General features: G+C 35.4%; 1 protein-coding gene across 1 annotated transcript; it reads left to right on the forward strand.

The window, feature by feature from the left end:
* Positions 1 to 745: 745 nt before the first annotated feature.
* LOC113428165 (vomeronasal type-2 receptor 26-like) lies at positions 746 to 16,225 on the forward strand. Its single transcript, XM_087946560.1, has 4 exons — positions 746 to 916; positions 11,460 to 12,320; positions 14,686 to 14,812; positions 15,324 to 16,225. Exons 1-4 carry the CDS (start codon positions 746 to 748, stop codon positions 16,223 to 16,225), a joined length of 2,061 nt encoding a protein of 686 aa, XP_087802686.1.
* The last annotated feature ends 1,195 nt before the right edge of the window (positions 16,226 to 17,420 follow it).

The raw sequence follows: 17,420 nt of genomic DNA on the forward strand, positions 1-17,420 counted from the left end.
ACATGGCAAACAATTTGCTTCCAAATCAGTCCTAGATACCTGAGAATCAGTCCTAGATACCTGAGAATCCTAGATACTTCTTCAAAATTCAATCATCAATTGTTGCATGGCATTATTATTATGTTGAGAAAGTAGTTTAATTACACTGGAATAAAGAGGGGAGAGAGAAGAAAATGGGAAGAAATGATGGTAAGGAAAGTAGAATTGTTAAATGTGACCACATAGTAAATGTATATGTTTTCATTAATCAAATACCCTTGATATCAAAAATAAGATACCCTAAGAATTAAAAATGTCTGTCTGTCCCTCCCCCCTCTCTCTTGATATATATCAATCAAATCTGATTCAATGTGAGATAAAAATATCTCAATGCTATCAAATAGTAAAGTACAATAATACATTTTGGAAGGAAATGGACACCAAACAGGTTGTCTGCCAAAAATGTAATTCTGTATTTAACTTTATGGAACAGTGAAGACAGATATTTTCCATACTGTTTCTCTTGAAGGGTGGGTACAGTCCAATTTTTGACCTTGTTGTTAACAATGATTTTTAATATGAAATGTAAAAAAAAAAATGTTTGGAAATGCAAATGTGTGACAGAAGCATTAAATTCTCTTGAAGGATGTTTCTGCAGAATTACCAGCATATACTATCCTTGATCTTTACTACAAAGGAGATCAATGAAACTCCTCAGATCTTGCCAAATATAACTCTGGGATTTGGGATATCTAATAGTTATTTCATGGCAACAAGGACCTACCTTGCTTCTATGGAGCTTCTTTCTTCACAAGGGAGATTTGTTCCCAACTATAAATGCAACATAGACCGAAATTCAGTTTGTATTATTGCAGGACCCAATTCTTTTATCAGTCTGGTTATGGAAGACATCCTGAGCATTTACAAGATTCCACAGGTAATTGCTGCTCAAGAAAAAAAACAAAATCCTATTGATATGTGGCTTCCTCTTTAAAACCAATGCAATCCTAGGCTGCATTAATAGAGGGATAGAATCAAGATCACATGAAGTTCTAGTATTGCTTTACAAAGCTTTAGTAAGACGACATTTGGAATACTGCATCCAGTTCTGGTCACAATATAAAAAAAGATGTTGAGACTCTGGAAAGAGTGCAGAGAAGAGCAACAAAGATTATCAGAGTAAGCTAAAAGATAAAAAGAATGGTTACAGGAATTGGGTATGTTTACTCTAATGAAAAGAAGGACTAGGTGAGACATAATAGCGATGTTTGAAAATTTGAGACACAAAAATTTGTTCTCCTACAAAGATGAGGCATCAAATTATTTTCCAAAGCACCAGAAGGTGAGACAAATAATAATGGATGGAGACTAACCAAGAAAGAAGCAACCTAGAATTAATGAGACATTTCCTAATGGAGGGAACAATCAACCAATTGAATAGCTTGCCTTCAGAAGTTGTGAGTGTTCCATCACTGGGGGTTTTCAAAAAGAGACTGGACAAGCATTTGTCTGAAATGATATAGATCTCTTGCTTGAGCAGGGGTTGGACTAGAAGACCTCTAAGGTCCCTTCCAGCTCTATTATTCTATGTTGTATGAATTTTTCTCTATTTTTATAAATAAGTTGAGGCAGTGAAGTTGAACAATACTCTTTCCTATTTTCAACCTTGTAAAATCAGTTGTTCTGAGAGAGAGGGAGAGGAGGACTGGCTGAAAGTCACCCAGCCAGCTTTTATGCCTAAAATCAGACTAAAAGTCACAGCCTTCTAGCTTGTAGCCTTGTACTTTAATCATTAGAATAAATTGGCTCCATTTGAATTGCTTAACAGACTTAGGGCAGGAAAAAAAGCTCATAAAATTCAGTGTAGCTGATTTAACAACAACAGTAATGATGTGAGTTTCAATTGTGGTTGTTAGTTGAGGACTACATGGGCTGCAATATCTACATTGCTATTTGTAAGTAAGTAAGTAAGTAAGTAAGTAAGTAAGTAAGTAAGGAAGGAAGGAAGGAAGGAAGGAAGGAAGGAAGGAAGGAAGGAAGATCCTGTCAGAAATACAGATCTTGTGAATGAACAAAACACATCTCCTAAACACACTCCCATATCTGGCATTGCCTGAAAGCACTCATGATGTATTCACAAAATTCAAAATATGTCCCTGAGCTGCAAAGAACTGGGAATTCCTTCACTGGAGTATTCTGGTTCACAGAAACATATTGTCTCATGGAATTACAAATGTCAAAAATGGTATGAAGTTCCTGCTTCCAAATTACCTCCAAGTTGTTTTCCAACATTATGCTTTTGGGGTACCACTGGCAAAAGTTTATTGTTTTCTAGTTGGCACTTATCACTCATAATAATGATGCTTGTTTATCAAATTTCTGGTTTGGACCATTAGAAAAGTTCTAAATATAATAGATTATATTAAAAAATCTGGAGAGAATTACAGTGTTTAGAAGAGTCTCTTTCTTTCTTTCTTTCTTTTTTAACAAATTTTATTCAGTTTTTCACATAAAAACAAAAATCTGTTTTTAGTGGACAACATATTTCCAGGTCATCACATTTACATACAAATATGACAGCAATTATACATTCATATATGCATACTTTATTCTATTATTACCTTTTCCATTCCAAATTTTCAGTAAGGAGAGAAACAAACACATTAATTCTAGCCTCTTTAATTAATCTCAATCGAAATATCTTTTTGTTTCATTTCAATTATTTCAAATAGAATCCTTTAATATTTATTTTAAAAATAAAGATAAACAATATGTGTTTACATCATCATCATCATAAAAAAAGTTGCCAATGTCTCTCCTTGCTTTTAATAGTCTATATTGACTTATTAATTTATTTGGTTCTTTAGTCTGTCATATTCCCTTTCCATTACACATTCTTTTTATAAATTCTAAATTAATACAAGTTTTAACACTAAAGAACTGCTTTGAGTGTGATACCTCAGTTGTTAAAATATACCTTGATTCCCTCATCTTGATTCCCAGTAAACCATTATTTTTAAGAAGTTACAATAATAATCATTTCATCTTTTCATTTAGATTCCGCAGCATATTTTCCCCCCTTAATTTTTAATAAGAGTTATCAATATCTATATTACCCTATTTTCTAAATATTTTTAATTGCAGAAATATTCTTATTACCCCCCATCACCCTTTTTAATTCATCAATCATTCTCTGAAAAAACAATTTCTTTTCAACATTTTACTATTTCCGTATTTCTTTATTTCATGCACCTGTTTCTTACTGCTTCTCCTCCCCCTCTTTTCCCCATATCTTTTCTCAATTCAGTTTATATCCCTCTCTTTCTTAATATCTTCCTTTCCCCTTTTCTGCTGGGTCTTTCTGTCTTTTCACAGGTATTCCCCCTTTTGATTGCCTTCTTAAGTCTCAACTTAACCTTCCTTTTTTCCCCACTTCTTTGCAGCGTCCTTTGTTTTAATTGTCTATTTAAGATGTCTTCTCCTTAAGTCGACTCCTCCACCTCTGAAGCACTTTCTTCTTGTTCTTCAATCGCCATTTCCATTTTTTCTAACACAGAACAAAGTGATTCACCTCTTTCCTGTAGTAATTCTCTCATATTTTTAAGTTCCATTTTTAATTCCTGAAGAGATATCATCATTACACACTCTTGTATTTTTTTTTCAAAAAATTTTATTCTAGAAAAAAACATTTATTTGACATACATTTAAAACAGACAAATATAGTTGTGCTTTTAAAGTTGTAGCAGCGTTTCGGCAGAATCTCATCTGCCATCATCAGGCTTCTGTATTGTGTCCGTCTGTGAGTCAGACTTTTACAGTGGTTTCAGATTTAAATTTGGGGCAGCCTATTGCTGTGCCAGAATGGTTTTTTCTTCGTCCTGATTGGTTGGGAGTCTTGGTCTGTGTTTATTGGTCTTGGAGTTTGCTGTGTTCTGCTTGATTGGTGTCTCTAATATCTTCTGTCTGTTTTTTTGGCTCTTTTTGTATCTTGATTGGCTGGCAGCATTGTGTTACTTTATTGGAGGCCTTTAGTGCAGCTTGGCTTCGGGTAAATGGACGGCTATCATTAGTTAGGAAGCTGGGTTTCATCTGGGTGCCTGGTTGGGATGTGTTTGAGCTGGAGGTATCAGGGGGGATCTGTTTGTGCCCAGGTGTTTGCCTGGCTTGTGGTGTGGAGATTTTTTTGTTTGTGAGTGCAGGCTTCCAAATGATTGACAGCCTGGTGGAATCATCTCTTCTATTCATGCTTTCTGGTCTTTTTTCAATCTCTATGGCTTCTCTGATGATTCTGTGGCTAGGGTTTCTATAGTGGCTAGGGTTTTGGTGCCATTGAAGTTGATGCTATGACCTGTGGCTTCCATGTGTTGGACTAGTGAGGAAGTGTGTTCCAGCTTGTTGACTGCATTTTTGTGTTCATCTAGGCGGGTGCTTATTCTTCTATTGGTCTGTCCAATGTATGTGGCCGGGCATGACGCACAGGGGACTTCAGTATATGCCTTGGTTTTCCAGGTCAATTTTGTCTTTGGGGTTTCTGAGGATGGCTGCTATTTTTCTGTCTGTTTTGAAGGCAGTCTTGATGTGGTGTCTGTATAGTATCTTACTAATTTTGTCTGTAGTGCCTCTTATGTAGGGCAGGACAGCTGTTCCATGGGTCTGTTCATCTTCTGGGTCTCTATTATGTCTCAGTGTGTTTTTGTGGATCAAGTTGGTGATTTTGCTTTTGTGAAGCCGTTGGCTGTCAGTACTTTGGTCAGGGTGCATAGTTCAGTCTTAATGTGTGTCTTGTCTGCCAGGCGTTTGGTTCTAGTAATTAGTGTTTTAGCCACGGAGTTTATCTGTGCTGGGTGGTGGTGGGATTGGGCGTTGAGGTAGCGGTTGGTGTGTGTTTTCTTCTGGTATATGGTGTGTCCTAGTGTGCCATCTGTTTTTTTGTAGATTAGTACATCTAGGAATGGTAGTTGTTTGTTTGTTTCTGTTTCCATGGTGAACTTGATTTTGGGGTATGCGCTGTTTAGGTGTGTTAGGAAATTGTTTAGGTTTTCTTGTCCATGGGGCCAAATCACGAATGTGTCATCGATGTATCTTAACCATAGTTTAGGTTTGAGGATGGCATTGGCCAGGGCTCTGGATTCGAATTCTTCCATGAACAGGTTTGCAATGACAGGTGACAGTGATGATCCCATGGGAGCTCCTTCTATTTGTTTGTATCTTTGTCCTTTGTATATGAAATATGTGTTGGTTAAGCAGTGTTCTGTTAGTTCCATGAGGTGTTTAGCTGGTTGGTATTTATTTTTGATGATTTCAAGGGTCTCTTTTATCGGGACTTGAGTGAATAGTGAAACCACGTCAAAACTTACAAGCAGATCTTCTTGCTCCACATGTAGATCTTTGATCATTTCCAAAAAGTGGTTTGAGTTTTTTACATGAGAAGCTGCTGTTTCAGCATGGGGCTGTAGCTCTTTTGCTAGGTGTTTAGCTAGGTTTTGTAGTGGTGCTCCTCTGGAGCTGACTATGGGTCTGAGAGGTATGCCATCTTTGTGTATTTTTGGGAGGCCGTATAGTTTGGGGCATCTGGAAGATTTCTCTCTGGGTATGATCGTGTTGGATCTCTTTGCTTATGTGGCTGGTTATAATTTTCTTCTTGGTTAATTTTTCCAGATATGTGGTTGGGTCTGTGTTTATGGGTTTGTATGTGGAGTCTTGGAGTAGGTCTGTCAATTTTGTTTCATAGTCTTTTCTGTCCATTACTACAGTGGCATTCCCTTTATCTGCTGGGAGGATGATTATGCTGCTGTCTCTTTTCAGGGTTTGTAGCGCTTTAATTTCATTTTGCTGCAAGTTGCTTTTGGGTGGTTTGCTTGTGCATAGGATGTTGGTAACTTGGTGTCTTATTTTATCAGCTTCATCTGTATTTAATTTAGTTAGGCTGGATTCTACTGCACATATGATGGATTCTGTGGGGATTTTTTTGGGGTGCTATAGCATAGTTGAATCCTTTGGTTAGGACTTCTGTGGTTAGGATTCAACTATGCTATAGCACCCCAAAAAATCCCCACAGAATCCATCATATGTGCAGTAGAATAGAACTTCAATGGCCCCAAAACCCTAGCCACTATAGAAAACCCTAGCCACAGAATCATCAGAGAAGCCATAGAGATTGAAAAAAGACCAGAAAGCATGAATAGAAGAGATGATTCCACCAGGCTGTCAATCATTTGGAAGCCTGCACTCACAAACAAAAAAATCTCCACACCACAAGCCAGGCAAACACCTGGGCACAAACAGATCCCCCCTGATACCTCCAGCTCAAACACATCCCAACCAGGCACCCAGATGAAACCCAGCTTCCTAACTAATGATAGCCGCCCATTTACCCAAGCCAAGCTGCACTAAAGGCCTCCAATAAAGTAACACAATGCTGCCAGCCAATCAAGATACAAAAAGAGCCAAAAACAGACAGAAGATATTAGAGACACCAATCAAGCAGAACACAGCAAACTCCGAGACCAATAAACACAGACCAAGACTCCCAACCAATCAGGACGAAGAAAAACCATTCTGGCACAGCAATAGGCTGCCCCAAATTTAAATCTGAAACCACTGTAAAAGTCTGACTCACAGACGGACACAATACAGAAGCCTGATGATGGCAGATGAGATTCTGCTGAAACCTTGCTACAACTTTAAAAGCACCACTACTATGACGTGAGAAAATACCCAAAAAGCTGAAGGCCATACATGTAAGTACCGCTGAAAACTTAAGAATATATATATATATATATATATATATATATATATATATATATATATATATATATATATATATATATATATATATATATATATATATATACACACACACACACACACACACACACACACACACACACATACATTTTACAGCATATATTGAGCAATGGTTAATTTTTTTCTTTATCTTCATCATTGACGTGATCTGCCTTGTTACAATAACTCCTTTGTTCTTTTAATGTTTTAATTTCTCTATATAGTTTATGATTAAATGCATGTCTTCTGTCATTTCCATAACTTATCCAAATATCAAATATTACCTTTTCTTTAACCAATCATACCAAATGTTCCATATTTCATAATAGATACTATCTTGTTTATTTTTTAACAATTTGGTTAGGCTATCCATCTCAGCACATTCATATTTTTTTTTAAATTATTATATCCTCTGAAGAAATGAAAGACAGTTTCCAGTTTTGTGCATAAGGTTATTCTGGCTGCAGTTATGATGTGCAAAATTAAATATTGATATTTTTTCTCCATGTTTAAATCTATCATACTTAGCAGAAAGATTTTGGGTTCAAGTTTTAAATTTTGTTTTGTTCTATTTAAAATCCAATTTCTAATATTTCTCCAAAACTTCTGAGCACATGGGCAAGTCCACCACATGTGAAAATATGTTCCTTATGCGTAGTTACATTTCCAACAGTTGGGTGGTAGGTTGGGGAACATCTTAGCAAGTCTCGTGGCAGGTAGGTGCTAGCGATGAACCATTTTGTATAAGTTTTCTTTATACAAGACTGACATGGTTAATTTGTAATTTGTTTGCCAGATGTGTTCCCACTTATCTAATTCAATACTATGACCCACGTTTTTAGCCCAAATTATCATAGATTCTGTGACTATTTCTTCATATAATTTGTAATCCAAAAGATATTTATATGTTTTACTAATTGTTTTCTTTTCCTCTCCTAGCCATATTTTATCTAATTCTTGTGGGATCATATTAAAGCCAAATTGTTCTCTATCTTTTTTATAATGGGTTTGTATTTGTGCAAAGGGCCACCATGCTATCTCCTTTCTTTGAATTTGTATTTGGTTCCTATTTTTAAGCTCTCCGGTATCATATAGTAAATCTTTATACCTGACAATATTTTCATAGTCCAATAGATTTTGATATGTGACTGCTTCCAATGTAGACAGCCACAGTGGAACCTTTGGGTAGTGGTTTTTTTTAATCTTTTCCCAGATATTGAACAACACATTTCTTACATGGTGCCTTTGGAAATATGAATGTTGTTTAGATTTTCCATCCCACATGAAGGTGTGCCAGCCAAGTTGGAGATCAAAACTGTCTAATACTAATAACCTTCTATTTTCTAATTTAACCCAATCCTTAAGCCAGTTTACTATAGCAGCATCATAATATAATTCAAAATCTGGAAGGCCAAATCCTCCTTTTTTCATGGCATCCTGTAATAATTTATATTTCACTCTGGGTTTTTTCCTCTGCCATATAAATTTAGATATACATTTGTTTAATTCTACAAAAAAAATCTTTTCCAACTTGACTGGCACTGTCTGAAACAGGAACAACAGTTTTGGCAAAATATTCATTTTTACTATTGAAATACGTCCCAATAGCGACAACTGCAATTTGGCCCAATTATCTAAATCTTTAACTATTTGCATTATTAACTTATCATACTTATCTTTTTTTAATCGACGAACATCTAGCAGTCAACCAGATCCCTAGGTATTTTACTTTATTTACCACCTGCATAGCTAATTTATTTGCTAGTTCTTCCTTCTGCTCCTTTGTACAGTTTTTTTTTTGTTAACACTTTTGTTTCTTCTTTGTTAATTTTTAACCCTGCCACCTTTCCATATTCTTCTATTTCTCTTAGTAGTATAGGGTTCGTTTCTAAGGGTTCTTCTAATATAAATGCCATATCATCGGCAAATGCCTGGAGTTTATATTCCTCTTTTTTTTTTTTAATTTTTAGTCCTCTAATCTCTTGATTTTGCCTAATTTGTACTAAGAGAGTCTCTTCTGCCAATATATACAGTAGAGGAGCAGCCTTGTCTTACTCCCTTATTTATCTTTATGGTATCTGTATTTTCCCCATTTATTAATATTTTTGCGGATTGCATGTTATAAATTGTCTTTATAAATCCTATAAAATTTTCACCAAATTTCATGCCTATCAGTTGTTTAATAAGGAAGTTCCAGCTCAGGTTGTCAAAAGCCTTCTGGGCATCTAAAAGTATCAATGCCATTGTCTTGGTTGAGTATACTTCATAATATTCTAATATATCCATAATGGTTCTTGTATTTGTTTTTATTTGCCTATGGGGGAGGAAGCCATTCTGATCAGTGTGGATAATTCTACTTAATACTCTCTTTAATCTTTCCGCCAATATTGTAGCCATTATTTTGTAATCTACATTTAAAAGTGATATTAAGGGTAATATATGCTTCCAACCATGATTTAGGTATGTTAGCATTCTCCAGGGCTTCATTGTACAAATCCACCAATATCTCCTCTATTGTTTCTTGGAATTCCTTATAGAATTCCGAAGGAATTCCATCTGGGCCAGGGGTCTTATTTGCTTTTTGTGTTCCAATTGCCTTCCTAATTTCTTCTATAGATATTTTATTATTCAAATTTTGTTTCTCTTCATCAGTAATTTGGGGAAAGTTCTTTTCATTCAAATATTGATCAATAGATTCTTCTGTTATTTCTTCCTGTTTATACAATTTCATAAAAAAACTCCTTAGCAATTTCTTTCTTTTCTTGGGTCTGCATGCATAATTTACCTTCCTGATCTTGGAGAGCTATGATCGTTCTCTTTTCTTGTTCTTTTTTTAATTTTATGGGCTAACCACCTCCCCGGCTTATTTGTGTTTTCAAAATAATTTTGTTTTGCTAATTTAATTTTTCAGGCCAAATCTTCCTGTACATTTAAATTTATTTTATGTTTTACCAGATCAATTTCTTTCTTAATGTTTGAATTGTTTGGGTCCTTTTGTCTACTTATTTCCAAATCTTTCAGTTTCTCCCTCCATACGTTTTGTTGCTGTCTTTTTTCTTTATTCTTTTTAACACTATAAGCAATAGTTAGACCTCTCACATAGGCTTTGGCCGTATCCCAAAGATTCTGTAGAGAGGTATGTTCTCTTTTGTTTATTTCAAAAAATACGTTCAATTCTTTCTTTATCATTTCAATATATTATTTATCGCTTAATATGGTATGTCCATCTTCCAATTTTTCTCTTTCCTTTCCATTTAATTTGAATGGGATTATGGTCAGCCCATAGGTTTGGCAAAATCTCGATCCTTTCAATATTCTCCATTAATCCAGGGTCCATCCATATCTGATCTATTCTGGACCAAGAGTGGTGGGGGTTCGAAAAAAAGGTATATTGTTTTTTATTTGGATGTAATTCTCTCCACACATCTTTCAAGTTAAGTTCTCTTACTATATTATTAAAAGACGAAGGGAGTATTCTCCTTTTTTTTTTTAAGTTCTATAATCTTTATCTTTGTGTGGGACTGCATTATAGTCTCCTACACACTCTTGTATGTTATAATCTTTAAAGTCCACAAAAAACATTTACTTTCCTTCTTTCTTCTTTCAATTTTCTAAAGTTCTCAATTATTCCAACTCAGGGTCTATACCAAAAACATCAATAAATCCCACAATCAGTCTTTCCTTGCTTTTTTCTTTATTCTAGTTCTGCTTTCACTTTCTAAGATTCTTACTTTGTTTCAATCTTTCTTTAATATTATATCCACAAAAGTTCATTCAGAAACAGGATGCTTTTCCTTGTTTGAGCTCACGTTTTTGTCAAAAGGTGGCACTCTCCATTATACAAAGTCTTCACATTTTCCCCCTATTTTTTTATTTAGGGTTTTTCGAACCTCAATATTCCAGCACAGTCCAGTCTCCAATTTGTAAACTTTATTATTATTATTTTTTTGACAATCTTAAGTCCAGCTTTATTTTATGCCTGTTTATTGCCAAAATATTTTAGTCCAATTTAGTTAAATCTTTAGTTCCAACTTCTTCCTTTCCCAGTTTGAAGCCCCACTTAGCTGTCAAAAATATTTTCTTTTTTTTTTCCTGTCCCTTTGTAATTTCACCGCTCACTTTTCTTTTCTTAAAAATTCCATGTTACCTTAATCCCGGGGTACTTTTGTTTAGTTGTATCACCCAGTTGTCCTGGTTCAGATGTTATCCACCTCTTTCTTCCCTCCTGCACAAATCTTAATCCAGCTGAGTCCTCCTCTTCGGGGTGGCCATTTTAAACCAACGCTGTAGTCATCTTCGGGGGGAAAAAGACCAATCCCGGGGGGGGAGATGCGGCTCCCCTCAACCTGGCTTGCGGCTTCCCCTTACTCCAAGGCAGCTTCAGCCCCTAATCATAATGATCAGGGCTCTCCAACGAAAGAGCACGGGCTCTCCAACGAAAGAGCACGGACCATAGCCACAGAGAGATGCAATCTACAGTCTGTCAGCAAGGAGGCTCCGCCTTCTTTTTTCAGAAGAGTCTCTTTCTAAAAGGCTTGCTATGCCTTCTCTATTTGTAGACTGAGATAATTTTTGCATGATTGCTGTATAGTCTATGGCTCTGCTTCCTAAGGTTATCCCCTCATCACATATCTCACATACTTATTAAAATACCTATGTCTATGTTTATTTTTTTTCTATTCCCCCTCTCTTAGCTTACATATGGCTCTGCTCCAGTGATTGATAACATGTTTCATACAGCTTTCTTTCATCAGATGTTTCCAAATGAGCAGCTACAAATTATGGGGATCCTCCAGTTGCTGCTACATTTTAAGTGGACCTGGATTGGGGTGATTTGTCAAGCAAACAAGATTGGTGAAAGATTTCTGTGGCAAGTTCTTATCTTATTTTCAGAAAAAGGAATCTGCTTTGATTACATTGAAGAGCTTGTGCTAGAAACTTTCTCAAGCGAGCTGGAAGAAAAAATGGATAACTTTCTTAAAATATATGAAATCATTATGACAAGTTTGTCCAATGTTGTGATTATGTATTGTGAAAACCAGATCATGGTTCTTTTCAGAATGATGTCCTCCATTTCAGAATATTTGGATACACGAGTTGAGAGAAAGGACAAAGTCTGGATTTTTCCAGCCCAAATGGAGTATACTTCAGTTCCATTTCAAAGAGAAAGCAGTATGGACATCATTCATGGGGCTCTTTCTTTTGCAGTTTCATCAAAAGAATTATTAGGATTCAATAGATTTTTTCAGGCAAGAAACAGTATTCTAGAAATCGAAGATAGTTTTTCAAAAGTCTTTTGGGAACAAGCCTTTGGATGCTTTTTTTCAAAATCCACATTAAACCCAGAGTCAGAGAAAAGGTGCACAGGGGAAGAGAAGCTGGAGACTCTTCCAGACTCTGTTTTTGAATTGAGCATGACTGGGCAAAGCTACAGTGTCTACAATGCAGTCTATGCTGTGGCACATGCTCTCCATGCTATGCTTACATCCAGCTCCAAACACAGAGCAATTGCCAGTAGTGGAAAACAGAAACTTCTCCATCCTCAAGTGTGGCAGGTAATTTCCTGTATTTAATAATTTAGCAGATGATATTGCTTTCCTATCTACTGGTGTACAAGTTTATAGAAACCAATTTAAATATAAAGGTGGAGAAAAGACTTAGATCATAATGTCCACATCTTTTCATATCAAATGTGAAAATATTTACAGACCCTTCACATTCTGGACATAAACTGTTTCAACTCCTACCCTCAAAACAATGCTATAGAGCACTGCATACCAGAACAACTAGACACAAGGACAGTTTTTCCCTGAATGCCATCACTCTGCTAAACAAATAATTCCCTCAACACTGTCAAATTATTTATTAAGTGTGCATTACTATTACTATTAATACTCCCATTCTTCCTTTCACTCATCTCCTCCCATTTATGGCTGTATGACTCTAACTTTGTCGCTTGTATCCTTACGATTTATATTGACAGTTTCCTAGTATGATTTGATTGCTTATTGTACTCTATGACTATTGTTAAGTGTTGTACCTTATGATTCTTGACTCTTGTACACTGAAAGGATTTGCACCAAGACAAATTCCTTGTGTGTCCAATCACACTTGGCCAATAAATAATTCTATTCTATTCTATTCTATTCTATTCTATTCTATTCTATTCTATTCTATTCTATTCTATTCTAATGATAGTCCACCCCAGATTGTTCTTTTATGACACAAAGTTCCAGATTTTTTGATTATTCTTCCTAGTCATTTTTTACATATAGATTTTTATAGTATTGATAACTGGTAACAGTTCTATTTTGTAACAATATAACATTTTAGTTATCTGCTGATCAAAGTGGGCTTGTTACAATTGTGTCTATTATGTCATTATTAAGTTAAATTATAAGCAAAGATCTTAAAAAGGAGCCATCAGCCATGGAACTTTCCCTTTATTGGTATAACTATCAGAGTCCTGATATTTAAAAGTGGTATGAGAAGCACTATTTTCTCTGGGAAAAAAAATAGTGCATCCATTTGTCTCTCAACACATATAGTAGAGAATTTTAAAAGGCCATTTTTGCTTTAAAGATGGATGCATAACTATAAAAGGAAAGAACAGGGCAAAATGCTTCTGGGTTCAGGCACTAAGAATGAAAATTACAACACAGAGAGCAGAGACACAATGGTGAGGACAGAGATAGAAGAGGATGGTATAGTTGTGAAACAATAATAAGGCTGATCTTGATAGAACTGATGATTTAGTGCTATTATTAACTTTGGGACCACAATAATATCTTTTGTGTGTGTGTGTGTGTGTGTGTGTAAGGTAAGGTAAAGGTTCCCCTCACACATATGTGCTAGTTGTTTCCAGCTCTAGGGGGTGTTGCTTATTTCCGTTACAAAGCCGAAGAACTAGTGTTGTCCGAAGACATCTCTGTGATCATGTTGCCAGCATGACTAAATGCCAAAGGTACATGGAATGCGGTTCCCTTCCCACCAAAGTGGTCCCAATTTTTCTGCTTGCATTTTTACATGCTTTTAAACTTCTAGGTTCACAGAAGCTGGGACAAGTAATGGGAGGTCACTCAGTTACATAGTGCTAGGGATTTGAACCACTGAACTGCTGACCTTTCTGATTGACAAGCTCAGAAAGGTCAGATAGCCACTAAGCTATCATGTCCCTCTGTGTGTGTGTGTGTGTGTGTGTGTGTGTGTGTGTGTATGTATACCATTTTGTAACTGTAATATTAATATTAATTATTTTTGTAAAATTAATTACTGACATGTTATCCCCTCAAGCTTCATCACTATCTGAGAAAAGTCTCCTTTAACAACAGTGCTGGAGAAAACATTTTCTTTGACCAGAATGGGAAGGTTGCATCTGGCTTTGATATTATCAATTGGGTCACATTCCCAAATCAATCCTTTCATAAGATCAAAGTTGGAAAAGTAAATCCATCGACTCAACATGAAAGCCTTCTGTCTCTATCAGCAGATAATATTGTCTGGCCCAAACTTTTCAACCAGGTATTTTTTTTAATTCATTTTTCAAAAAGTGGTTCACTGTTCATGCTGTAGCTGATCTCCAAATAACTTGTTTGAACAGTTGGATAAATTAATGAATGAAATATTTTCTGCTAGTTTCAAAACTACAGTGGGAGAAAGGTAGATGAAAAGCAATACTTTTGATACATAAATAATCCTTCCTATCTCTGTGATAACTAGTCCTAATCCTTGAGATCTATCAAATAGATAAGAGATAGTTCCATTTGCATGATCATGATGCCAGAAAGATATTTTGAGGGATAAGAAAAGCATAGAATTTTGTTAACTCCAATCAAAAAAAGGAAAGGAAAGATTCCTTAAAGAAGATAATCTCTAGACTGTTAATGTTTAAATTCTGTATGCTCTTTCTTTTATTTACAGACTCAACCTCTTTCTTTGTGCAATGATCCCTGCAACTTGGGTTACAACAAGATCAAAATAGAAGGGAAGCCTTTTTGCTGTTACAAATGCCTTAATTGCCCAGAAGGGAAAATTGCCAACCAGACAGGTAAGAAATATCATACAAGAATGTTGATATCTATTAGGTGTGAAGGTCAGTAGGTTCAAAGCACTACCCATGTTTCAGAGGCTGGACTCTATCTTGACAGACTCTGGGAATATGAATAATTGCAAGAACAACTGTCAAAAAGAAACCAGGAGCCAGGATAGAGTTCAAAAGCATTGTGAGTTTATTACCATATAACCTGTGCAATAATCTGATCAGCTAACAGTCAAAGCAACTTGCTTTGACCATTGGACTTCTAGTGGGGCTGCATGTAAGTCTCTTTTGGACATTAAATAATGTCAAAATAATTTCAAAGGATCTCATTTCAGGCAATTTAATTTTAGAACTTTCCTGGTCTACAGCCAATACAAATAAATTAGATGTTAAATTCTTAAACTCCCACTTTGTATGGTGACAGTTCTGAAATTACAGATATTGAAAACCTATGCTTGTGAAAGTTGGGGATGGCGGTGCTAATTCTCAATATGCTTGACAACTCTGTTTTCTTTTCCAGATTCAGATGACTGTTTCCCATGTCCTGAAGAAAGTTATCCCAACAAGGATCAGATTGTTTGCATTAAAAAACTCACAACTTTCTTGACTTACAAAGAACCCTTGGGAATCACCTTGACCAGTGTCGCTTTCTTCTTTTCTGTCATCTCAGTTGTGGTGCTGGGGATCTTCATTAAACACCAACATACTCCCATTGTCAAAGCCAACAACAGGAGCCTCACTTATATTCTTCTCATTGCTCTTTTGTTCTCTTTCCTCTGCATTTTGCTTTTCATTGGGCAACCTGACCAAGTAAAATGTCTCATGAGACAAGCTACTTTTGGCATCCTTTTCTCTGTAGCCCTTTCTTGCATATTGGGCAAAACAACCATAGTGCTTCTTGCTTTCATGACCACTAAGCCAGATTCCAAAATGAGGAAATGGGTGGGGAAAAGGCTAGCCAGCATCATTGTCTTGTCTTGTTCCCTGGTGCAAACCACCATTTGTAGTGTGTGGCTATCAATTTCTCCCCCATTTCCAGATTCAGACATGCATTCAGAGGCTGGAGAAATTGTCCTGGAATGTAATGAAGGTTCAGTCATGATGTTTTATATTGTTCTTGGCTTTATGGGGTTCTTGACCTTTATCAGCTTCACAGTGGCCTTCCAAGCCAGGAAGTTACCAGATAGTTTTAATGAAGCCAAATTTATAACTTTCAGTATGTTTGTTTTTTGCAGTGTCTGGGTGTTGTTTGTTCCCACCTATCTGAGCACCAAGGGAAAGTATATTGTAGCTGTGGAGGTCTTCTCCATTTTGGCTTCTTCAGCAGGATTATTGGGTTGCATCTTTTTCCCAAAATGCTACATTATTGTTCTGAGGCCTGATTTGAACAGAAAGAAGCAGCTGATAAAAAAACAAAAATGAACACCATGGTTTGTTATTACTTATTTAGTAAGCTTCTTACTCTAGATCAAGCTTCACTCTGATGAACTGGTTACAATTTGCTAAAATTAGCTTCAATTTAAATTTTCTCTTAGAATTTAAAAGAATAATTAGTTTCTCCAAATGGAGTTTAAATGAAATGTTACAGAAAAAAATAATTGAAAATTATGAAAAGCTTTTTTACAATAACTTTAACAAAGGTACAGATATAAGAATGGTTTAGATGTAGAATAGAAAGATGTACTTTTAGAAGGAGACTTTTATACAATGTAATAGAAAACTAAAAAAAGAAATCAGAATGCACAAGTGATCAGATTAAATCAGATAAAAGCAAAAGAGGAAGCATTAAAGAAATCCACAGAAAACAAAATCATTTCACAACAAATCAAACTTCTTCAATGGCAGCTTCCTAAAATGGAGCAAACATGATTTATGGAAAACAAAATAATTTCAGTTTGCAAATTAGCCAGCAAAATGGTTGGCATATAAATTGAGGATCAAAAAAGAGAAAAACTATTAAAATTGCAAGATGGAAGCACCATAATAATGGATCATTTAAAAATGCAAAAATGGTACCTCATCAATATTATTATATAAAGGAGAAGAAAGTTCCTAGAAACAAAATTTACCAAAGATCATAGATAAGGAAAAACAATGAATGGATCTATAACAAGAAGGGGATTTTATGAAGTTATTTTAAAAAGGCAAAAATAGACAAGAATTTCAACTAGATGATTTACCAGACTCTTATTATAAACATTTTAAAGATGAGTTGTTACAACCATTGTAAAAACAATGATGAATTTTATTTTATAGCCTGGACAATTGGATAGATGCTAATATACCAATAATAGCTATGAAAAACTAAGACTTAACTTACCAAAAATTAGTGCTTGATATGGTTTTTAAATAATAACTATGTTATTTTCTGCTGCACAGAAAGCCACAAATTATTTACACCATGGTGAGATCAATTATTTTCTTCTACACTGCTTCTCATGTGTAGCATGGTAGAAAGAAAGAAAGAAAGAAAGAAAGAAAGAAAGAAAGAAAGAAAGAAAGAAAGAAAGAAAGAAAGAAAGAAAGAAAGAAAGAAAGAAAGAAAGAAAGAAAGATAAATAGAATTCTTTTATTGGTTAAGTGTGATTTGACACACAAGGAATTTGTCTTGGTGCAT

Source organism: Notechis scutatus, chromosome Z, assembly GCF_049901735.1.
Source record: "Notechis scutatus isolate UNSWTSFEM ecotype Mainland chromosome Z, rNotScu1.2, whole genome shotgun sequence".
Taxonomy (NCBI): Eukaryota; Metazoa; Chordata; class Lepidosauria; order Squamata; family Elapidae; genus Notechis; species Notechis scutatus.